The sequence below is a fragment of the Microtus ochrogaster genome, linkage group LG3 (assembly GCF_000317375.1).
Source record: "Microtus ochrogaster isolate Prairie Vole_2 linkage group LG3, MicOch1.0, whole genome shotgun sequence".
NCBI lineage: Eukaryota > Metazoa > Chordata > Mammalia > Rodentia > Cricetidae > Microtus > Microtus ochrogaster.
In genome coordinates, this window is record NC_022029.1 from 3,589,998 (window position 1) to 3,615,649 (window position 25,652).

The window sequence follows — 25,652 nt, forward strand, 5'->3', positions numbered from 1 at the left end:
GAGGTTGAAGTACATTCTAATTGTAGTTCTAGGACAAAACTGCACGAATAGCATCATGTTAAAAATTACACTTCAGGAAAGCAAACACATCTAAAACTTGAAACTTTGAACTCAAAGATGTGTTTCCAAGATACTGATTTTAGTTCACTTTATGAACTTCAATTCAATGGAAAAAGGAATTCTCAACAAATATTAAAAACATTTATTATATTTTATTATGAAATTGTTTTTCAGATTGTAAAAGCAAAGTCTCTCTGCTAATAGTCAGAGATTTTATTACTGTGCTAGCTTGCATAGAAAAATAAAGAAATGGATTTTTTTTCCAGAAGTCAATTTTAAATGAAAATTATTTTAAGAATTTGTTTGGAATATTAATTTCAAATCTATATGACTGACTTTTAATAATTATAACTCAAACTACATAGTCTACATTCTTTATAAAAATTTTTCCCTAGTGTTTTTCTGAAGTCTAAATAAGTCAGTAGATATACCTTGTAAACTGTGTGTTTATATGCACATGAAGATGAGTCTGAACACAAGGTCTTCTTAGACTGTCATTCTGTGTATGACATATACATGCCATGCTGTATATGCAGCAAAAACAGTCTTGGTGACAGACAATAATTATTTAAAAATAACCCTAGCCGGGCGGTGGTGGCACACGCCTTTAATCCCAGCACTCGGGAGGCAGAGGCAGGCGGATCTCTGTGAGTTCGAGACCAGCCTGGTCTACAGAGCTAGTTCCAGGACAGGCTCCAAAGCCACAGAGAAACCCTGTCTCGAAAAACCAAAAAATAAATAAATAAATAAATAAATAAATAAATAAATAAATAAATAAAACCCTAACTCTATTCAAGGTGAAAGAATTCTAGAAGCGTGATCTTTAAAGAGCTGCTCTGAGCAAAACAGACATTGCTTGGTTTTTTAAGGTTAAAAGAGAAATGTAGGTAACAATTATCCTCAAGAATCTAGGAACAGCTCATATTTGCAATTGGTACTTTGTTTTTTTTTAATTTATTTATTTATTAAGGATTTCTGCCTCCTCCCCGCCACCGCCTCCCACCTCCCTCCCCCTCCCCCGATCAAGTCCCTCTCCCCCATCAGCTTGAAGAGCAATCAGGGTTCCCTGACCTGTGGGAAGTCCAAGGACCGCCCACCTCCATCCAGGTTCAGCAAGTTGAGCATCCAAACTGCCCAGGCTCCCCCAAAGCCAGTATGTGCAGTAGGATCAAAAACCCATTGCCCTTGTTCCAAATCCACCCAGATGAGCCATGAATCTTATAACCAGAAGCAGCTGTGTGGAGCTTCTGACCCAGGAAACGAAGTAGCAACAGACAGAGGTGTGTATCCCAGCGAGGTGCAGCCTCGCTGCCTAAAGGGGCCTATCGTACAAGGTCCTGACTTCGGTGAGGGAGTGGGTTTGATTCATGGACACACTTAATGTCTTGCCTAAGATGTGAACGTGCACACGTGACCCCTGGCTACCCATCAACTTTCAGATAGAAATAAACTATGGACCGTTAAAAAAAAAAAAAAAGAATCTAGGAACAGGGTAGTCTGACTTCTTTTTTCCTTCAAATGTTTCTACCTCTTGTGAAAAGCACAGTGCTCATGGGATATTGCATAGAGATGGAACTATCAATGTCACCAAACATAAGAAAATATTAATTTAATAAAAGTGTAATTGAAATAAAGAATAACTTTCATATATACTTTTTATTTTCTGCTACAATTTATTAGTTGGCTGAGGGCTATTTTGAATTATAGGTCAAGTTGCTATGTAAAGGCAAAGTAGAAAAATTACACTTAAATACAACCACCTCTACAAGATTAAACTTGGATACTGAATTGAATAGGGATAGAAGTCAGAACTATTCGAAACTTATTTTCCTTCTTGAGAATGTGCTTTGTAACATTAAAAGAATTCTGAGTAAAACCAAAATTCAGATTAAGTTGAATTACTTATTTAAATGCTACATTAAATATTATTTTCATTTGTTATTTTTATGATAAAAAGCTCCTACCACAGCTGCACATTTTGTGCCATACCAAACCTAGAGAATTATTAGGATACTGTCCACCTTTCTCCTGGATTATGTTGGGTTTTGAAACACAACATCTTGAACTCACTGATTGAACATAGCACATTGAACGATGGGCACCCAACCATGCCTACTTGTACTGAGCAATTGGGAGCTCAGAACATTCCAGATGTGTCTTTTCCATTTCAGCAATCAAAGCTCTTTATAATAATAGACACAATTTGTGGAGATAATTTCAAATCCATTCTACATCATGTCTTTAACTTGTCAAATGTTCATAATTGCCCAAGTGTCTTCCTTGTGTTTTAAAATGACATGTTTAGATAGGCACTCACATTTTTGCTCCATATGTGATTCCTCTCTTCCCCCACTGTTACTAAAGAGTACATACTTGCTGTAGTAAATCCTGACTATTTTACCCTATAAACAAAACAAAACAAAGCCCTCAAGTTCAAGGCAGACCAGCCCAGCTGCTCACAATGCCATACCTTATAAAACAAATCTATTAAGGAGGTCAGATCCTAGAAAGGGTCAAGTTAATGATATAAGTGGGATAATTTGCTCATTTTCTGAAATTTGTAAAATGAGGCACATAAAAGCCCTCTGTTAAGTTGACTAACTAGCCAAACCTCTGTTAATTATTTTCCTCTTTAAAATTTTGACTATTTTTCTTTAAGAAATGCTTTGCCGATTTTTTTAAAAGTGATTTACTTTAGATTTTAACCTACTACCAGTCAGTTTATGCTGATTAATTTTTACTTCCTTCTTTGAGGTGAATTTAAAGGAAGACTGTCATTTCTTCCTTTACATTGCCATATATATATATATATATATATATATATATATATATCCATGAGTATACTAAATTTGGCTGTGTATTAAACTTAAGTTTTCTGCTTAAACTCATATGCATATTCATATATTTCCAAATTGAAAAATATTAATTATTAGGTAGAATAAAATGACGGCTTAAACTATTTTAAAATCAGCAAGTATACAGCTGTATGGAGCATAGCATATTACAAATATTATTGATTATATGCAAATGAGTTCCTTATGACATGTCTAGTGGTGTAATATGAACCACTTAGTCTCACGTCACTTTTTCACTTAAGAGGCATTTTATGTTCTATCTTAGAAATCATCTTCATTTGGAAAGAAACAGAGTTTAAATTTTTATGTGTATATTAAAAGGAAAGGTCATTGACTTTTAGATATTTTAGGCATATTAAAATAGAAGGCTTTCAAGCCAGATTTTAAAAGTATATATGGATATGGATTTAACTGTGTGTTCGCATGTGTGTGTGTGTGTGTGTGTGTGTGTATTTAATTGAGAATATTGGTCAGATTATAAGCAATATAAATTTGTAGCTATCACTTAAAATTAATTATTTTACAAGTTTTTCTAGGTATGAATATATAAAAATATAAGCTAACCAACTTTTCGTTTTTTGTTGAGTTAAATATTCATTGTTATTTTCTGTGTATACCGTCTGTATCTTCATTACAGGAAAAATAACTATTTGTAACTGGTAATGTGTAACATATCAGGCATAAATTGAAGTGATCTTTATATTATAGAAAATTCCAGAAGGCATCGATTCCTTCGATAAATTTCCAAATTTTTTAATAAAAATGTATATCTTTTTGGACATGGTGGTGCATGTCTTTAATATCAGCCCTTGGGAAGGAGAGGTGGATCTCAGTGTGTTTAAAATTAGTTTTGTTAGTTTACACAGTGAGTTCCAGGACAGCAAGGAGATCCTGTCTAATATTGAACAGACAAACAAAAATGAAATATATATGCTTGATAGGCTCATGGGTCTCATCAAAGTGAATTTATTACCAAAATGGATTTATGCATTGAAATCCTTAAGATCTTTTGAAATACAGTGAAAAAAGCAGGAAAGGGAAATAGAGACTCTGTAGGAAAAAATAAAATTGGCATGATAAAAGAGTATTCATATTTTAAAGTATGAAATTAGTAATGGTGAGCCTTTTTAAAGTAGCGACTTCTACAAAGAAGTCTTAGGTCATCATCCACACAGATTTTCTTATTATAAAAATAAATATAAGTGAATTTGTTTTCTTTGTAAATGTGCAGATGCAAATCCACAAGTAGCCATAGTTATTGAGCTATAGCCTCTTGTCAAAAACTAATCAGCTATGCAAATATAATTTAAATCTTTCTTAAAATAGTCATCATCTTCTGATGTGAAAATAAATGTTCAGCACTAAGTATTGTACTCATGGACCAGTCTCCCATACATGATTAAATATATGATATTTGGTTTTGTGTGTGAGTTGGGAGTACACCGTAACCTACAAGTAAAATGAATTGGTGATAAAATGAGGGGTTCATAATAGCATTGTATACTTTGCTCCCCACTTACTAAAGTAAATCATCCTTAATTTGGTGTAATGTACACATTCTTAAGTTCCCCACCATGCTCTTTTACATCTTTTATATACAAATTTAAGTTATATCATGAGTTATTAAATATTCTTGGGTGGTTATGTTTATCTTTACCTCTTTAGGAAGCCCATAAGACCTCTTAAGATGCACAGTGGCATGACATTTCCACATAAAATATGATGTTGTCTTAATGAGAATAAAATCAAGCCATGTCATTTCACTCCAAGCTAGCTCTGAAAGTGTTTCAGTGGATACCTTTGTTTATTGCAGCGTATGTACATGTATGTTTGCAGTGTGCACACATGTTCAAACACGCATGTCAACATGTGGAATTTTCATTCACTTTGTAAATTCTCTAGAGACTTGGGCCAATAAGGCACCTCTTCTGATCACAGAGAGTGTAGATTGTGAGTAAGACACAGAATTTTTGCTTTGAATTTCAGCAAAGTGAAACTGATTGTAGATCTGACTTTGGCCTTCAACATAAATGAGGTAATTTGTGTTTCATGAAAAAGCCACACTTGAAATGTGATTCTTCCACTCACACCATTTTTCCTTGGGTACATGGGCACAGACATGTTTTAAAGGAATAACTGAAAGTCAACAGTGGCTGTTCTGATAAGGTCTGTTCAACTAAGTTGTCAGTAGTGAAATGTGTCTATTGGACGCAAAGCTACACTAATATAAATGTTAAAGTTGGTCCATTGCTCAGACTCCCCCAGACCCCTATGTGCAACTTTCAGATGCAAATTAGACCCCTGTACTCTGTCTCTTTCTCGAAATGCCCAGAATGTAAAGTTGTTTGGTGATTCAAAGCAATTTAATAAAAATTTAATAAAAAAAACTGGCTAGAGTCTGTCTTCTGGCATTTCAAAATCACTAACCAAGAGAAGAATCTCATATGACAAATAATTTTGATTTATATGTAGTAAATATTTTAAACATAGAATGCTCAAGAGAGATCATAAATAAGCTATTATTTGCTCTTTTAATTTTTATGTCTGTATTGGACTTTACATTTCAGCTTCTCTGTGAACTCTTTTATTCCAAATATTTTTATTTCTAGCACTTGGCGATTTGTTTCTATTCTTTCTGAAGTTTGGTTTTTCTTCACAGGGGGCAAACATGTGTCTAGTGGGGCGATTACTTGGAGAAATGGTCGGTAATTCCTAGTTACACCTTATTTATGTCTTCTGCAGATACTACGGGCAGTTTAGTGGTGTCTATACAGGGAAAGCTGATCCTTCCAGAAAAAAATATAGAAGCATGACTGGTAGAAATAAAGTTTTCAAAAAGTTACTGTATTCTATTTTCAGAGCCCTTTTTATGAAATAGACATCACTCAGATGGGATTGTGTATCTGCATTTGCACTGCTGGTCTTGGATTTGGTTACAAATATTATGCTCCATATAGAGAATGTCAACGTTGGAGAGGATTTGAACAGTTCCTCTTGGTACCGATGACTGAGTGGCCATCTTGAGAGTCCTTGGTGCAATGAAGTAGTTTTTGCTGTGGTCGGTGATACTGTGTGATTAACAAGGTTCAGCTCACAAAGAGGGCCAGATACAAGTGAAGCTATGAGTGAAACATAAATATATGTGTGTGGTACACCACACACACACACACACACACACACGCACGCACGCACACATGCACGCATACACGTGCACACACACTTACAAAGCCAAGACAATCACTGCTTTCTTCTTGCGCAGCTGCAGCCAGCCGCACTAATGGATGTGCAAAACCAGAGAGGGACAGCATAAGGTATGTGTTCGTTTTTACAGATGGGACTGCAGACAAGTTGGTAATTGAAAAGGAAGCAGTGTACGTGAGGTATTTGATGGGGGAGGGGTAGTCTAGTACAGGACTTCTGTGTGTAATTTACTGGGACAGTTATGGAAGAAGCGGTTTTCCCCATGAAAGATTTCAGTTAGTACAAAATACGTCGTTATCGCTAAGGAAATTCCAAGTAGTCTTTTTAAAAGTCGTGTTATTAAACCTTTACGAATCGACTTCGAAGTCCCTGTCTGCACAGTGCTTTGATAACCAAGTTTTCTGCTGATGTTCTGTTTACCTGCAATCATCACAGAGTTCCCAATAAAGACAGGGCTTCTGTCTGAAGGATGACATCATATACCAGGTGCCCACATCAGCCATCTGAATCATTTCTTTTAATAACTACCATTGCATGTGTCCTTAAGAAATAGAAGGCTGCATAAAAATGAGATAATACTTTAAAATAACTTAAAGATTCAAAATGTGAGTGAAATTCAGCATCATTTTCCTACTTGTAGATAACACACATATGTACAGACACATACATATACACACTCATGTTTTTAAAACTCACATTTTGAACTAACTATCTGAGAGACTGTATTGTGTATTTGATACCAGAATTTCATCATGGACACAAATATAGTTTTTAAATATCACTGTGAATATTTCTGACCTTCTATATACTTAATGCTTATATTCCCTCAGGAAGGTTTTGTGTGTGTGCGTGTGTGTTTTGATGTGTGTGTATGTTTGTGAGTGTCTGTGTGTGTCTCTGTGTGTTGAAGGTGTTACTCTTAGTGTCTTAAATGAATAAAAAACAATAGTTACCATCTTTGGGATAAGAGGAATAATGCTTTTTTAAATATATTTTTGTATCATATCCTCTAGACTGGAGAAACTGAAAAGTATTTATAGTGGAGGATATTTCCTCTTTGATTGTATGAAAAGTATCTGATTTAAGAAATCTATAAATGTATGCTCCATTGATAGACAGAAATCATAAACATGTAGGCACTAATGGAATAAGTGATGGAAATTAATGTTTTCTAACTACTTGTATAGAGAAATTTGGTAAAAATGATAAACTGTCCTTCTGAATTGGGACAGTCAATGGTCTTTTGTACTAATGTTGTCAAATACTGTGAGAGGTTTGTGCCTGGAAACATACACATGTGTAAAGGAAAGCTAATAAATTGGTACCTGATGTGTTTGGTTATCCAACATGTCAAAATACCAGGATCACCTTTTCTATCTCCTCTCTACCCAAGTTGTGTCCAAAAGCAGAGATCCTAGTTCTCAGTATTCTTTGCAAGTGGTAGGCATGACAAGGGTCTGTCACTTGTGCCTCTAGCTTTTCTTGCCAGCAGCTCAGTTCAGATATATTTACTGGGGCGGAGGGGTACATCAGGATCAAAAAATCATGGTTGCATCCTCTCCAGGTCCTCACCCCTATCCTCCATGAAGTCTGTTCCTCTTTCCTGTCAAATCCAGAGAACCTTGTTGCAGTATCTGATCAAATACGAGTCATTTCTTTGGTTACCCCAAACTTACATCAGTTCTCAGCTGCAATGGGAAGATGAGGTAAAAGTTCTTCAAAGCCCTGCTATGGTGAAATGCTTTTGATATGATTTCCTCAAGTCTCTTCCATAGTAATAAGGCCAAAAACTCAATCAGGAGCTATGGTTCTGAAGGAAGGCTTTTTCTTCTTTTGTTCCGTGAATATTAATACTTCCAAAGTATGGCTTAGCCCCGCCTTTTGCATCATTAAAGTGGATGGATTAGTAATAATATGTACCTCATAAGATCACTTTGAAGGTTCAGGTGAGATGAAGTCTGTAGCATATTATTTTACACATATTAGGTGCACAGTGGTGAATACTAAAAAAGAGATTAAAAGTAGTCAAAATAGCCTGGATCAGATAATTATTTAAAAATATTCTGTGGAAACCGATTGTGGCCTTTTTTGTCTAGACTTTGAGACCAGGATGATTTGATATAGTGTGTGTGTGTGTGTGTGTGTGTGTGTGTGTGTGTGTGTGTGTGTGTGTGTGTAAACATGTTCACTCAGGGGTATATGCACATAATTTTGAAGCTAGGAGTCAACAGTGAGTATGTTACTTAGTGGTTGTCCAAGTTGGTTTTGGAGACAGGCTCTTTCATTGAATCTGGGCCTTATCAATTCTTGTAAGCTGATCAGCCAGGGAACTCCAAGGGTTCAGCTTCCCTTGATTGAACAGTGTTGGGACTCTAGATGTACCCTACTGCATCTGGCTTTTTAAGAGGCTGATTCAACTCTGAACTCAGCTTTTCCCATTTGTATGGCAAGCACTGCTTTGAAACCAGTATTCTTTTTGATCGTATATAAGGTGAAGAACTATTGAAAGTCCTTTGCCTCATCAAAAAAGAAAGAATACATAATTATTCACATCAAACCTAAATTGAAATAACATATATGATAATTATTATCTCTTGAATCTAGGATACTTTGAATTCTGTATACTCAGGGGATTCATATTGTAATGAGCAGCCTTTTGAACATGCTGAAGTTACTTGTAAAGTCTTTTGCATGCCTATTACTTCCCATGAAAAATATGATAACATTTTTAAGAATGTATAATTTCCAATAACCCTAGAAGCCATTTAAGCACCCTACATGCATAAATAACTGTCTTGAGGACAGTAGCTCTTCATGGGCTAGTTATTATCATCATCTGGATACCTAATGTAAGAAAAATTATTGAAGCTTTTGTTTCTTTTCAAATCGCAGCCATCAGTGTTTGGGCAGATCTACAGTCCAAGCTGTGGTTTGTATCCCATATAAATTTGGGGAAGATGAAATCTTTGTATTATAAACTGAATCTGGAGTAGTGCTCTGTCACTGAGATTTTATATTGCAAATCATTCTCATGATGAATGTGCTTATAAACTATATTGCATAAATAAAATATACAATAAGTTAGCCAAATCAATCCATATTTTCTCAGGCAGTCATTTTATTAGAAGGTGCTAAATTTTTCGCCAGTCCCTCCCCAAAGCCTTTTATTTTATATATATTTTCCTTCCAGTGTCAGATTCTGTCACTGACACTGTAGAAAAGGCCCCTGGAAAACAACTGTCCGGCGAGTGGAGCTGAAGGAAAGGTGAAAACAGTTTTGTGGTTGCAGAAATGTCAGCATAGAAAAACTTCAGTAGGTCTTTTGACAATAATGACTTTCACGTGCAATGAAAGACGACCGTGCAGACATAAATTTTCAACCATATTTTTAGCTGTCCAAATGCATACTTGCTGTGGCAGCAGAGTGTTATTACAGAAGCTGCATGGGCCAGAAGTCTAAAGAGCTGGCCTTTCCCGGCTCCGAATCTGTGGCAGAATTCCTAAGTATTGTGAATAGCTGGCTAACTCGTTTGCCAAATGGAAGGTATGTCAGGGAAAGGTGATGTCACCTTCAGATCTGAGAAATAGCTCTTGGCTCTATGCAATGAACTTCTCAAATATTCTTGTTGGAAGGCTGTCTGGGTGGTTAGTGGGAGGCATGTTAGAAAATCCTGATTTTCTGCTGTGTTGCTGCTGGGGTCACCTATTTCATATTGGAGCTAATGTTTTGGCGCTTTCACAATCGCTGGATCACTGCAGTTGGGCATCATGGGAAAACATCTTACGTACAGTGTGTGATGAGCAGAATGTGAATTTCCTCGAGTTCCAGAACAGGGGTTCTGTTCCTAGTATATCTCTTCAGTTTCTACGCGTGTCTGCTATTATCCCTGATACGCTGTCTGTCACTTGAAGAAGCAGAATAGACAGGTTTTTTTCTTTCCAACCTCTGAAATAGGTGATGGTAGAGGGGGTGCTTAGCTGAACTTTGTATATTCTCTTTGGTTTTCTGTTGAGAAATCTGAAGACAGCAAAGGCTGTTTGAAAACAGGCGTTTTCAAATTGGACAGCCCATTCCAACTGATTCTTCATAATTTTATTTGGAACAAAAGTCGTCCAGAATATCGGTGACTGTTGCTTTCTCTTGGCAGAATTTTTGCCCTATTCTCATTAAATTATTGGCTAGCCTGCTCTTCTGGAGTAATTCTGGTTGTTACTCTAAAGCTGATCACTGCAAGTCATCCACTGTTCTTATCAGTCTTTATTCTGGTGTTCTATTTGATCTTGTACAATAAGACACTTCTATTTTTAGAGAAGATGAATACAAGTATAGCATTCTGTGTCTTGTTGTGGTAAATGAAAGTAATCAGGCCTAAGAATAATATTCAGAATGTGTTCAATAATTGTTAAATCTATATAATATGGCTTTGTTAGGTGCACATTATTAAATTGTAGCTAGTCCAACCCATTGGCAGATAAGGCTAGGATATTCTTACTAATGGGCAATAAAAAAAATATTGACTTTTTCTGAAATCTTAGACTATCACATAATTTTACAAAGGTGAACCAATAGACAATCTTCTATTGATTAGAACATTTTTATACCCTGAAATAGTTGTGCTTATGGGAAATCCTTTGAAAACCTTTCAATTTAATTTGTTCTCAGTACTCATGAACGGGCTCGGCATGTCAGCTGTGTGTCCACTGGAAAATCTGCAAGATTCCAGGCCATGGGAAACTGTGTATTGCTTAGCCCCCTACTTGTAGCACCGTGCCAGGCACAAGCTGGACACTCAATAATTATTCCCAGAAGTGAATTGAATTAAACTTACCACTAAAATTTTATTACTACAAAATTGAACCAGAAGGTTCTATCGTAGCCATCTGTGTATTTCCTTAAAATGAAATTTGCAAAGAATTTTTGATATAATCAAATAAACACAGAAAATATTTAAAGAGTTAAAAAATATTTGAGTCACATCCAGACTCACAGAGTGTATATCAAATTTCAGATTGATTCGATTTAAAATGGCTAAGATATAAAACCATAAAAAATGTGAGTAAATACTCTCCCTATCAAGGCTTGTTATATAATTACATGGTCCCAGAATGGTTCTTATTCATAGAAAACTATTATAAAATATCATTCTTGCAGAAATGTCTTTGCCAGTGGAGACCTCTAATATCTTAGAGATGAAGTCGTGTCTCTGAACACTAAGCCACTTGAATAAATAATTCAATCAAATTTTCCATTTATTAATCAGGTAAATTCAGATCATCTTAATAATGAAACATGAAAACCCTAAAATTTTTGTTACTGGGTGATTCTCAAGTAATAAAATAAAGTAAGCAATAAAAGCAGCTGAAACAATTTAGGTAATTTTTTTTCCCTTGTGTCATATCTGGATTAACCCACACGTGTGCCAAATCTTAGCACAGAAAGATCCACCGCTTACTGAGGAAGCCAGGCCCTGTACAGGCAAAGCTCGGTCACATATTTTGCAAACCACTTACTGTAATGACACTCCTACCGTGGTTTGGTGTGAACTTAAGGACGAAATATGTGTCCCTTCCTTGAGTTGTTGACTATGTATGTTGGGTTCTTCTGTGGAAGTTGATAGCTGAGTTGACTCTCTGTAGGTTTGTGATTGGAGGACAAGCTCGCATCTCGGTAGCATCCCGGAAACTCAGTAGAGGCAGAAGATAGCCTGGGACTGAGACTACCTCTCCTGTGTGTGTCTTTAAGTTGTTAGCTTTCCTTCATTCCGAGAGAAGAGATTAGTACTAAACACATCCCTCTGGAAGGGCAGGTCGTGTAATCCACCAGCTACTATGCCTATCATTTCCTCTGCAGCACTGCCCTTATTCCAGACCTGTAATTCTCTGCTCTCCAGCACAGGGTCAAAGCAGTACGTGTTATTACTATCGCTTAAGAATAGCTTGTAGGAAATGGCGAAACTTGTGATTTAAACCACACATGGACATGTAGAACCATAAGTAATGTATGGCTATGGATAATAATGGAGAGTTTGGGCTTTGGCCTTGCCTGACCTAGGAACTCCTGCATCGACCATAAACTGGCATCCCAGAGATAAGTGTGGAAAACAAGACTAGATAGCATATTATTTTCTGGATTTTATTTTTCAGAACATAATTGATTGTTTCTTTCACATAAATTGTGAAGAAGACATTTATTTTTTGGAAAAAAATCAATGTGAATATTAATGGTGAAAATAATACCAAGCAACAATATTTCCAGCACTATCCGTGGTGTCTAACATTTAAAATATTCAATGACTGTTGGAAGACATGGTTTCTCTTCTTAAGAAGCTCACTGTAAAAGGAGAAAATATAAACCATCTAAATTCTAGGCATGCGGGGTAGACGTGGAATCAATTCATGGAGATTTTCCTTGGGTAGAGCAAAGCTTGTTTTCGAAGTGAGGCAGAGAGGTTTCACCTACCCTTCTTGCATAGCAGGCTGCTTTCGGCCCCAGAATGAAGCCAGGGGATGCATACCTCAAGGAAATACCTTCCTGGGTCCAGTCATGCTTCTTCTCATCAGTGTGGTGCCTTTGAGAGAGGAGGGTTTGTGGTTACTAAACTTGCAACCTTTTCTACCTTCTCTGCCGCTTTAAGAAGTTTCAGTGCCCCCAAGATAGGGTTCTGCAAGAGTTTCCGAAGTGCTAAGTTTGTGGAGATGAGAGTTAACATTTGATGTATGAAATATTTCTCACCTCCCTCCCACTCTCCACCCAAACACAAGCAGGCTCCTATTGAATTGGAGGTGTGAACACCTAGATTTTCCACTCTGACTCAGCTTTCCGTTCTCACAATTGACTAGATATGGACAAGTGAAGAGAAGTAAAATTTGACACATAACTGGATATGGCCAGTGTGTCTTGTATGCTCCATTGTGACATTTAAGGTAATGAAAACAAAACTACAGATTTTTCTCATAAACACATAGCCACAATCAAATTCCTCTGACCAGTATCTAGCCTCACCGAGCATTGGCTGGTCATATTATTTCATCACTGCCATGTTTGAATAACATCTGTTTTATACTATGAACACACTGATTCTTTCATCGGCATACAACTTACACTGTAAAGCAAGGGAAAGTTTCAACACTGGGAGTTTATGTAGCATTTCCCAGAGAAGCTCTTGATAAATGACAAAAACAGGTTTAAATATTATTGCCTCACTCTCAATCTGACTTGGCACCTCCACAGCGTCTCGATTTTGAGTTTGAGAATTTGAAGTAGACCTGATATATTTAAAATGAGAGATGGTTTATCCTAAAGCCTTTATTGAACTGTGTGTAATGGCTGAGTAAAGGTATACCTATGGAAACCAATGGCGTAATTCCAGGATTCCCCCCTCCCAATAAAGGGCAAGAGAATTTGGCATCAAATTGTGCAAGGATTGAAATGTTCACTGAAATCAGAATTACACCCACTTTAGCATGCCGTGTCAGGCACTCAGGACATAAGAAAAGGAAAGCAAGCTGTAGTGAATCATTTCACATTCAAAACGGAGCAGCCTCAGCCGTATATGTGGGTTGATTTCCATACGGACATTCATACAGATTATGTGACTCAAGTTGGGGTTGTTGTTTTACCATCAAGTTACTTAGATCTGGGGAAAATGACCGTATGGCAAGACGAAACTGAAACGTTACCAGCGTATATCTAACCAACCTCGTGAGCTTACTTCGGATGAATAGTGTTGGGATTGTTTGAGGAGGGCAACTTGAGAATTGCTTGTTGGTTCTTGGGAGGCAGCAGGTTTTCTGCTTCAGTGACAGACCCCAGTCGGGACACACAGACCTCCTGATTCCAGCCTTTGATGTTGCTTGCTGTTGTGGGGCTTTGGAAACTCACATTGCCTTCCTGGCTCTGTGCGTGGTTTGGGGAAGGCAGGAAAGGGGAACTGGAGATTATCTTTGGGAAAATCTAGCTTTTATTACATCACCTAAAGTGGCACAAACTGCTCCGCTAATGAAATCGTGTCCTTGGTTTAAAAGGGCAATTGTTAGCCTGACTTTTGTGCTCACTCAAAACATTCCCCCAATCTTGTTAAGTTATTGCTCTCATTTTGGATTTTTATAGCTGTGCAGCTTAGCAGCCCTCATTTCTTTAGGTTTCATTCATTTTCCTTGTATTGATGATTAATGGAGGGTGTCGAATGTTAGAGTGAGCAGGCATCAGCCATTGCAAGATCATAATTAGTTTAGCTGACGAGGGCCTCTGATAGCACTTGCATCTGGATGGAAAAATTACCCTATAGGGAGCTGGCTGCTCACCAGGTCTTTTTAGTGATAGATTGGGAAACACCCGATGAATCAAATGCCCTTTCAATGCCAAGAAAGTGTTCCAGTCTCGAAGCCAAAATTATGTCTACAGAAAGCTTTCCATTTGAAATGTCTCAGAGTACAATTATAAGCATTGTATTTTTTTGGCAGGCACACCACTCCTCTACAGTATAGACTCTAGTTAAATAAATTGCCGAAATTTTATGAATCCCTGAAATTTTGACTTATGGTGTTTGTAATATTTAATTTATAATAAAATTAGGCTGTAGTTAGACTTTTTCCACTCCGTATCTCGCATGCCTTATTTTATCATTAAAAGCTTTGCTTCCTAGCAAAAGGGAGAACTGAGCCACGATGTGAGCCCCCCCCCTTTTTTTTTTTGCAAGAGTATTCCATTTCCTATCTGTTCCTATTTATGCCTACGCACAGCCTGACTTTTGTTGAAATGAGAAGTTCAGCAGAACCGCTGCTTGGTCGCAGCAAAGCAACCAGCAGTACTAATTAGCAACTTTTAAATATTCTGAGTTAATCTTTGAATTTGGTGATTGCGCAATTCAGACCTCTAAAATCAACACTGTATTCAACAAAGCCTCTGGGCTTCAAACTTTAAGGTCAGATTAAAGAAAGAACCAGGGACGGGACTGTGTTGTGGAACATTATTAGACACCTCCTAAGGGTTTGCCTTGGCAATCCCGTACTTCTAGGCAGCAGTATCTAAAGCGCCTCTCAGGTTTGGAGAATAGAAGGGGTTCTCTTTCTGATTTCAAAACTGCCAGGGACACACCAGAATGAACTGTCTTAGGACTTTTGTTGTATGAATGTCATGCAAAAAGGCACGAAATCTGGCTTCGTGTAAAACGGCTTCCATGATGAATTGTTTTAACCAGTATTTGAAGGTTCAGGTAGCATATTCCAAATGATTTTAAGCATCTTGCTGTGTGCTGTCTCTTTTGCTTTTGTTTTGACACTTTTAAAAGGTATGTTTTAGGGTTGAGCATTTAGGAGCCATCATTAAAGGCATGCAACCCAAAGTTCAAAAAGTTAAAGCTGTTTCTGTGAAAAGCCTTTGGTGTTCCACACACCTCATCCATCACTGTAGGGTTAATTATAATGAAAATCAGGGGTGCCTATTAAACACAATTGAACCTGACCTCATTATGGGCAGTGTGGTTTTAGACTGTCATTGTTGCTAGTCTAAAGACAAAACTCCTGGGTTGATTTGGTCTAACTCCCCAGATCATGTGACTCACCTCTGACCTTGGATTTTTTTTTCCCCCTCCTGTTTCAGAGGCGAAGAGGCTCTGGTGTTTTTTGTGCCAATTGCCTGACCACAAAGACCTCTCTATGGCGAAAGAATGCAAATGGCGGATATGTGTGCAATGCATGTGGTCTCTACCAGAAACTTCACTCGGTAAGAACACGCCCAGCCCTTCAAGAGATGCTTACACCAGTGAACAGGCCTTGCTCATGGTTGATCTGTCCTCTTCAGTGGTTTGTGCTGTCTATCTTTGCAGGGTTGTGTAATCCAGTCATTTTGGGTGTCTATATGATTTATTATAAAAGGGGCTTAGATGTTATGGGAAGATACATTTGAAATAATTGTTAATGCTTATTAATCTTTGATTTAGAAGAGGAAAAAGTGTCCTGGGCACTTCACGAAACAGACAGTTGAACTAATTAATGGTTAGCCAAATTGGCTGGAATTAATTGAGGTAGGAAGAGAAACCTCAAAAGTTACAAACAGATGTTAAAGAGAGAAGTAGAAGCGTTCTGGAGAGTCACTTTCCACTTGACCTTCTCCAAGAGCCATTTTGGCTGTTGGGGGGGGGGGGGCTGACCAAGCCCTGGCACAGGACATGCCACATGTATTCAGGGGGTGCTAGGCTGAGGTGTGTGATGAGGGCCTGAGTGACAGGCCCAGCAGCATAGCAGAAGGGATGCTCTGTGTCTAGAGTCTTCAGCCAGTTATGGCTCCTGGGTGTTATTTGAATTAATTTTATTCAGACTTTTACCTTTTTACTCTGTAATAGAATGTAAGCTGACAGAGTCCTCCATCTAAGCAGGAATTCTTAAGTTCCTGAAGTTTAGAGAGTCCGTTTGCTAACAAGGCCTGACTTTAAAGCAGCCATATCCCACTTAGGAAGTAGAAATACTTTTCCCTGTGCCTGTGTGCGTTTTACTTGGCGCTTTACCAGGGCCCTTAGCACAGGCCGGTGAAAAGATGTGAGCTGCAGGGAATACAATTTGAGACAAAACGTTTTCCCAAGTGGACACCGAAAACACTTTTTTAAAGACATGCCCACTGCCAGTGATGGTGCTAATTGCGGACACTGTAAGGTCCTTCGTCATTAGCATGGTAGAAAGACCTGCACTACCCCTTTCCATAGTGTTTTCACCCTCAACGTTTAAGCACAGCAACAAGCCTCTGTTTAATGAGCGTTGACATTAATGGTTTTAATTGAACTTTGGCCAATCAACAGGCCAAGAATTAATTAAATTGCTGCTCAGCCAAATTATGATAATTTAACCACTGTGAAATAAACCAAATTTTTCTAAAACTCATTTTAATATTCAGCTCTCCAGAGGCAAGATGGTCTCAGCTTTGAGGGTTTTCTCCCCAATTCACCATAAATGAAAATAGAAAGAAAAGTATTTTAACACAAAAAAATCGAGAACAATTATAAAATTTTAAGAATTGATTCAATTCCAAGAGTCTTTGTAGTATATAGACTAAATACTGTGTATTCTTTTGGTACAAACTGATGTCCTTATATACGTGGACATAAATGTTTGTGGCATATCCAGCCCAGAGAGAACTATTGCTCGGAAACTAAAAATTGAGTCACAGTAACAAGTATGTTGTTTTTCTTTCCTTCAATCTACCTAGTAACAGCAGAAATAGTCTCCCAATGTTTCTTATTTGTAACATCTTAATATCGAAAACATTCCCTTTTGTATTGAAGTTTGTATATTTTAGGAATGAGTCATAAGTTATATATTTATATATGTAGAAATTATCAGTTATATTTTTGGAAAAATCAGAACATTTGAACATTCTCCTAGAATTTAGTCTATGAATATACATTGAACTATTATCCTTCCTCATTTCAGAATTAGAGCCCTTTAATTTTTATTATAGTCTTATCTGCAAATTGTAGTCGCATAATATAAACACCTGTTGAACATGTGCATGAGCACCAACCATGCGATGCCTACGCTGAATAAAGGATGTGAGCCGAGCGAAAGTCGACATTCATTTTGAGTATTATAAAACGACAGATCAGATATTTGTACCAAAGCTGCAAAGAAATGTAGATTTTCAACACACAGCTAATGCTTCACCTGTGAACTCGTAATGAATAGATAGAGGATCATCCCAACAGAAGCATCTAATTAAGGCCAAATATCCCATGTGGTGATTACTTGACTTTTTCTTTATAGTTCTGATAACAGTCTGTCTTTGATTATGTATGCTCTGATATTCATATATCATATATCTACTTTTGCAATTCTTTAAAAGATGTATTAGTCCACTTAAAACATCATGGCCCTCTACTGGAGGCGGACTGAGTAGCTGAAACCAGCAGAAACTGATTTTTCTCACAGTTGTGGAGGCTGGACCTGCCAGCTTGATTTAGAATCTGGTGGGGGCTGTTTCCTTCTTAATGACCTTCTTTGCTGCGTCTCCATGTTCTGAGGAGAGCTCACCTCTTCTTATCGTTTAGAGTCTCGTTGGATTAAGTCTACACCTTTTTGACCTTTTTAAATTGTAATTTCCCCTTAAAGAGACAATTGTAGAGATGATCATATTGGATCTTCAATATAAGAACTGAGCCAGGGAAGAAGCATGGTTTAGTATCTAGTGTATAACAATGCACCTTTTTCTTGTTTTGTTTTTTATTACTTCTCATACATGCTTCCCAAATTGCTTTTTTTTTTTGAAATATTTGTGTGTCACTCAGGAGCTTGTTTTTTTTTTTTTTTTTTTTTTTAATCATTGCTTCAAGCGATTTTTTTTTCCTCACAACTTTTTCATCAGTGGTGAAAGCCCTCAAATCTGCTGAATCTAAAAAAGCTACATTCTCGCAATTGGTGTTTTCTGTTCCCTACTCTGCCCATTCAAAGATGGACATTATTTAGTGAGGTTAAAACAACTACATTTTGGTGACTTCCTCCGATCCTGCTTGGAGTAAAAAGAAGAGAATGTGTGAGCCCATAGCATAAAAGCTTTGAACTTAAGCGTGCTTTATACTTGGGAAGAATTTTAAATGCACCGAATGTATTTTTCAATGTTTCTCTTTTATGTATTGTGTGTACTCCCTACAGACGCCCAGGCCTCTCAACATCATTAAACAGAACAACGGCGAGCAGATCATTAGAAGACGAACGAGAAAGCGCCTTAACCCAGAGGCCCTGCAGGCTGAGCAGCTCAACAAGCAGCAGAGGGGAAGCGGGGAGGAGCAGGTCAATGGAAGCCCCTTAGAGAGGAGGTCTGAAGATCACTTAAACGAAAGCCACCAGAGAGAGATTCCACTTCCAAGCCTCAGCAAATACGAAGCCCAGGGTTCATTGACTAAAAGCCATTCTGCTCAGCAGCCAGTCCTGGTCAGCCAAACCCTGGATATTCACAAAAGGATGCAGCCTTTGCACATTCAGATCAAGAGTCCTCAGGAAAGTACTGGAGATCCAGGAAACAGTTCGTCTGTGTCTGAAGGGAAAGGAAGTTCTGAGAGAGGCAGTCCCATAGAGAAATACATGAGACCCGCGAAACACCCCAACTATTCTCCGCCAGGCAGCCCTATTGAAAAGTACCAGTACCCACTTTTTGGACTTCCTTTTGTACATAATGACTTCCAGAGTGAAGCTGATTGGCTGCGGTTCTGGAGTAAATATAAGCTCTCCGTTCCTGGGAATCCACACTACTTGAGTCACGTGCCTGGCTTACCAAATCCTTGCCAAAACTATGTGCCTTATCCCACCTTCAATCTGCCTCCTCATTTTTCAGCTGTTGGATCAGACAATGACATTCCTCTTGATTTGGCGATCAAGCATTCCAGACCTGGGCCAACTGCAAATGGTGCCTCCAAGGAGAAAACAAAGGCACCACCAAATGTAAAAAGTGAAGGTCCCTTGAATGTAGTTAAAACGGAGAAAGTTGACAGAAGCACTCAAGATGAACTTTCGACAAAATGTGTGCACTGTGGCATTGTCTTTCTGGATGAAGTGATGTACGCTTTGCATATGAGTTGCCATGGTGACAGTGGACCTTTCCAGTGCAGCATATGCCAGCATCTTTGCACGGACAAATATGACTTCACCACACATATCCAGAGAGGCCTGCATAGGAACAATGCACAAGCGGAAAAAAATGGAAAACCTAAAGAGTAAAACCTTAGCACTTAGCACAATTAAATAGAAATAGGTTTTCTTGATGGGAATTCAATAGCTTGTAATGTCTTATGAAGACCTATTAAAAACACTTCATAGAGCCTGCCTTATCCAACATGAAATTCCCTCTTTTTTTTTTAATATTTCTTTCTTTTGATGAGTAGGTTACCAAGATTTTAAAATGAAACATATGGTCAGTGAGAAAGATTGGAAAATGATACACATAATTTTTTTTTAAAAAAAAAAAAAGCTAGTAAGTCAAAAATATCTTGCCTAACGAATACTGGGGAATCTCTTTGCAAAAGCCCATCAAATTATAGCTAATTTGTTGGTAAAGATACGAATATTGTCTAGAATTTTAAAGCGTTTACATACTATCGTATGAAAGCAGTATTAGGCTGGCTACTGGCCCATTCATTCAAAAGTCTGTAAAAAGGCTGCCTAAATTTAAAGACATCACGAAATCCCAGACAGATGAGGAGAAAAATGCATCTCCAGGGCAATGGAAAGAAAATAGTATCCTCTCAAATCAGTCTCCTCTCATTGGCCACGTTTCTGATTTACACCTCGAAATGTGAACTGTGGTTAGGCCTGTTGAGAGAGCAGTACGAAACGTGACAGTTGGTGGCACAATGTTTTTCTGGCCAGCCCTGCCTGTACATACACATCCACACCCCTCTTTGATATTTTTTTGGTCCTTTAGATGTTCCAGTACTTGGTAATCATTTTGTTTGCAGTTTAGACTCATGTTGTCCAAATATATCCATTCTTAAAAACAATGTCCTCAATGCTTATGTAGTAATTTTATTTTTAGCCACGTATTTCTTTCTTGTTTATGATGAACTGGTTTGGATTTTTTTTTTTAAGCCTCCTGTTGGTCACTAATCTCACTTGGCACATTTGTAACTAAAGGAATCCCTCTCACTTCGAAAGACTAGATGAATAGAAATGTCAGGCCATGGGTTGAATTTGTTCCGAACACATGGTATTTCTCTACAAGGTAACCTGCTGTATTTATTTATTTTCTTTTGGTTAAATATAATTTCCAAACTTTGTAGTCAGGCAGCATGCAAGGTTACGTTACCACAGACTGACAGTTGGTGTATGTACCAATCAATCCCTTCATTAGATTTATACAGGTTTAGTTAAGTAGCATTAAATAGGATTCTTAGAAGTATGTCTTCATAGTACTTTTAATACTTAAGGCTTTGTAAAAAAAAAATTAAAAAAAGAAACAAACTATCCATGAAGGGAGAGCTCCTCAGCATAACTGCTCAGGGAAATAGGGCTAAATAATTGAACATTAAATAATTGGTTTAAGGTGCTGTTAGTCGAGCCTCAATGCTTGCTACAAGGATGTATGTACAAGGACTGACTTTAATAATTTGCATTATATCGTCCCAACCAGTAGTTTCTTTTTTGCCACGGAGATGTAGAAGATATTACAAGCTACTGGATGCACTGTCAGATTAACTTATTTCATTAAAGAAGTTGGGAGAACAAATAGGAAAAAAAACTTATTTTTCTAGTAAATATTAATGTATTACATTTCAAATAATGGTGCCTGACATATTGAATAATTATTTTCTACAGTGTACGTATGCAACAAAGATATTCCATCATGCATTAGAGTCAGTTCTGGCTCTGCCTAGCTGTTTACATTTGCAAATGTAGCAAACCAGGTTATGAAGCAAACTATTTCTATTGCAGTAGGTATCTTTAGTGTGTGTGTATGTGTGTGTGTGTGCGTGCGCGCGTGCCCACGCGTGTGTGCGTGTGTGTGCATTCAAGTTGGAAACGGTAACATGAAACAAAGGAAGTTCTCAGTGTAATGGTGTGGAAAACAAGAAGGAAATGAAAATATTTTTATGCCTACTTAGGATACAAGGGTAGCACTATTCATTCCAAGTACTTTTTTTTTTTTTAATTTTAAGCTCTTAACTCCCCTTGTTATGCTTAAGATGATAAACATATATCCTCTTTTTATTGCTTTGTCTATGTTTCAGACGAAACATTTTGGAGATCGTTTTGAGAAGTGTTGCTGGAATCTGCAGCACCGATGTTTTTATTGCATTCTCTAGTCACGTTTGCACTCCATTTTTCCATTAATTCGCAGTGGCTTCGTGTTGTTCTGTTTCGTCGGGTTTTGCTTCTCTCTCACAATGCGGGAGTCTCATTGCTTAGAGTTGGATGGCAGGTAGAGCTAACCAGTCCATGCCTGTTGGAGTGGATGAAGTTAAAATTTCTTTTCTGATGCTGTGTTCTCATCTTCATTCTTGCGTATTTTTTTTTTTTTGGTTTGTTTTCATGTTTAAAAAAAAAAAAGAAAAAAAGGAGAAAAAAAAAAGAAGATGGCGAGAAAGAGAATCAGGACTAAGCCCTCTGCTCTGGTTTCACTTTTAAAGGACTCTATTCTGATCTCACCTGTCTGTGGCATAGCTCTAATATTCACAATATTAGAATATCTTTATTGCAATAAAGAGGTGGAGTGAGGAGCTTTGACGTTCAACTGACTTGATATCATTTCTCTTTTGGGAGTTTTGGCGGATGCATCTCAGAATAGAGTGGCCTATCTGAGAGGTGACAGAGATCTAAAAAGGAGATTTCCCAAACAACAATATTTAATTTCCTTAGGAAAAAGAATATTAAAATGCACTGTACCAATCCTCAAGGCTCATTATATGTGGAGTGGCCAAATCAGCAACATACCAGAAATTTGGTCAACTTGGGCAATATTGCACATGACATCTTTGATATCTTTATGCAATCTCTTCAGCGTGGTAGTCAAAAGTCGACTTTTCATTGTTGGCATGTATGCCTTTGGTGTTCATTCCATTATTTTTTTTCCTCAGTCAGACTTAGTAGCAATGACTAGCATTGGAAAATACATATCACTGTGCTTGGAATATTTATGGTCAGTCTACTTTCAGTAGATGGTTTTTGAATAGCATCGGTATGTTAGATCTTATTCCGTATTCCTTTATTATTAATTATTTTGTTTTCATGTTTGTTTATGTTATGCATATTTTGGTGGAGAAAAGTTGGGGCTTAAAAAAGATGGAAGTTTATAATAACACTAAAATACTCCTTATTTTTTGATGACCTAAAGTTTTGAGTCCATGTCTCTAAGTGTATTAGAAAAATGGCTTTTATTTTTAAAGGCATTTGAATTGTTTTGTCTTAAATTGTGAAGGATTTTAAGTGAGCTATTTAGGTACTTAACCTTTTTTGAAGGACTTTCAAGATGATGTTGGAACTGTTTTCTCTTGGAGAAGTCTTCACGGATGTACCATCTAAAGCAGTATGCCATTTCGCACCTGCGGTTCTTTTCGAATCATTTGTTGATTCCAAGTTGATCTTTGGCCCCCTCATTGGGCCAGAGCCAATTCATGCACACTCTTCCTTTTCTTACCTTTCTCTCATCTTCACCCACCCCTACGAAAGTACTGTTGTTTGGGATATAAAAACCAGAAAGAGCCAGCCCACCTCGGAAGATTTTCGAATGAGAGAGACACTACATGCCTCTAAGTACACGAGAAAGGGATGGAGCTCACACGTTAACATACCCTCTCTGTTGTTCAAATGGCAACGAGTTGCCCAGTTCTCTCTACACGTCATATTGAGATGTTTTTTTTTGTTTCGTTTTGTTTTGTTTTGTTTTGTTAAATCCACTTTTAAGATAGTGATGTTCTGTTCTAAACTGTTCTCTTTTAGTAAAGATAGATTTTGGAAACAAGCATGGGGATTCTGTCCTAAGGTTGTAGTGAGAAGAAGGAAGCAGTGATTATCTTCAAGAGCTTTTTGTGGCAGCCTGTGGGAGCACATCCTGTTTGTGATTGCACGTGTGCATACGATCTGTTATGATTTAATGCAAATACAGCTCCAAAAACATTAAAATGTATATATATATATACATATATATTTTAAATGCCTGGGGAAGTGTTTTTCTTAATAAATGGAAGAAGATCCCTATTGATATCAAAATAATTCTTACCCTCTTGCCATGTGGCTGCAAACATCACAAAGTGACCTGTCATAAGACTCATATACTTCCTGCCTACTTAGTTAGCAAATAGTAACACCTTTCTAGAAAGTGGAGACATCTGCCTTCTGGAGGAAGAACCATGGATTGACTCTGCTGGTGGTTTGGTGGCCGTGCTGTCTCTGGGCCATATGCCAGCCTCTTGCCCATAGTTGAGATGGATTATACTACCTGCCTTTGGAATGAGGATCACTGCAAAAATAATACCACATGGCATTTTTGGTTAGCTGGTAGGTGAAGACTTGTTGACTTCGTTAGACAAGGAGAGCTGAGGAACTGTACAACCTGGATATGAAATGAAATATACTAACCAAAGGGAGGTACTGTTAGGTGGACCAGGCCACTGGGTATCAACTAAGAGTGATTAGAAACAGGCCTATGGAGAGCAGCGTTCTCAAAGATTTGGCCGAGGGCAAGAGACACTAGCTTCTCCGTAGAGTGCTGACTTTGGTTGTCAGTTGCTGGTACATGGTGTTCTCATGTGGTTCTGATCACAGTGCCGCAGTTTCTAAAGCGTTTCCACTTATTCATAGTCAATGGACCCTCTGGAGGATGCTAGGGCAGAAATATGCCAAGGCAGGGATGAAGACAATGTGAAAATCAGCAGTAATCCACAGATGGAAATGGAGAAAGTATGCTCACATGTTCTCTTGAAAAGCATGTTTCTTTTGAAAGAGAAATTAGTGTGGGAAGCTTACACTGTCCTGCACCAGAGCAAAGCGAGAGTGACTGCCATAAAAAGAGTATTTAACCTTCCTCAGACCCACAAGTCCCAAAACTGGATCCTGATTTTGCCCCTTTATTTCTTCAATACAATGACTGCGAAATATCACTCTTTCTTTCTGTGCCTCAGGTTCCTCAGCTGTAAAATGGAAAACTATATTAATAATAATAATATTAATATTAAAAATAATAATGGTAATGTAGTACTTGTTTGTAAAGCACTTTGAGATCCTTGGTTGGAGGGCACCACAGGCGTGTCAAGTATTATTATGTGGCCAAGGGGGTTCTTTAAAGCTCTGGTTCCCGAGGGCCAAGAAAGTTTGGCATCATTTTTATTAAAGATGAGCTGTAAATATCTTAACTAAGCAGCCTATAGTGTTGGCTATGAAGAGGCAAGGCTATAACAAGGCTGATAAGACCATAGTTTCTTAATGGCTACCAATAAGGCACGTGTCACAATAACAAATGCTGAATTCCTTAAGGTGTAATATTTGACAACATGATTGATCTGGGGGTGGGTTGGGGATGGAAAACATCTCAAAATGCCAATGTAAAACTAACAGCAATATTCACCAGCAGAAAATGTCTTTCATATGGAATGGTTTCATGTTGATAAGAAAAAACATTCAATTTGTAGTCCTGATTTGAACATCAGACTGTGGGATATAGTAGTTCTGTTCTTACAACACATGGAATTTTTTCATTTTATTTCATTTTGTTTTCATAGTGCATGTTCATTTCTACTCACGACATGTTCTTGGTGTATTTCTTATGCAAACAATCTTCAGGCAGCAAAGATGTCTGTTACATCTAAACTTGAATAATAAAGTTTTACCACCAGTTATCCTTGACGGCTTTGGTATGGTTTATATGAATTTACTTCATCTGTGTAGCAATAGGAGCTACAGAACATTGTAACACATAGATGGGCTCTGAACCTAAATGATGACACTGAAACCAGGTCACCATTAAAAAAATATTGTAAGATCTATTAAATTGGTTTCTCTCAACTTGTTTTTTTTCTTTAACCAATCTATTATAGATAGATTTTATGCTAAAAAATTATACTA

General features: G+C 37.6%; 1 protein-coding gene across 4 annotated transcripts in view; it reads left to right on the plus strand.

The window, feature by feature from the left end:
* Positions 1-25,433, plus strand: part of Trps1 (transcriptional repressor GATA binding 1) — a 237,887-nt gene extending 212,454 nt beyond the window's left edge. For all 4 annotated transcript variants that reach the window (XM_026785897.1, XM_026785896.1, XM_026785898.1 and 1 more), the window contains 2 exons: positions 15,718-15,840; positions 18,756-25,433. In XM_026785897.1, coding sequence (XP_026641698.1) covers positions 15,718-15,840; positions 18,756-19,817 — 1,185 coding nt within the window. In that variant the 3' untranslated portion in view covers positions 19,818-25,433. The remainder of the gene's footprint in view (positions 1-15,717; positions 15,841-18,755) is intronic.
* Positions 25,434-25,652: the final 219 nt, after the last annotated feature.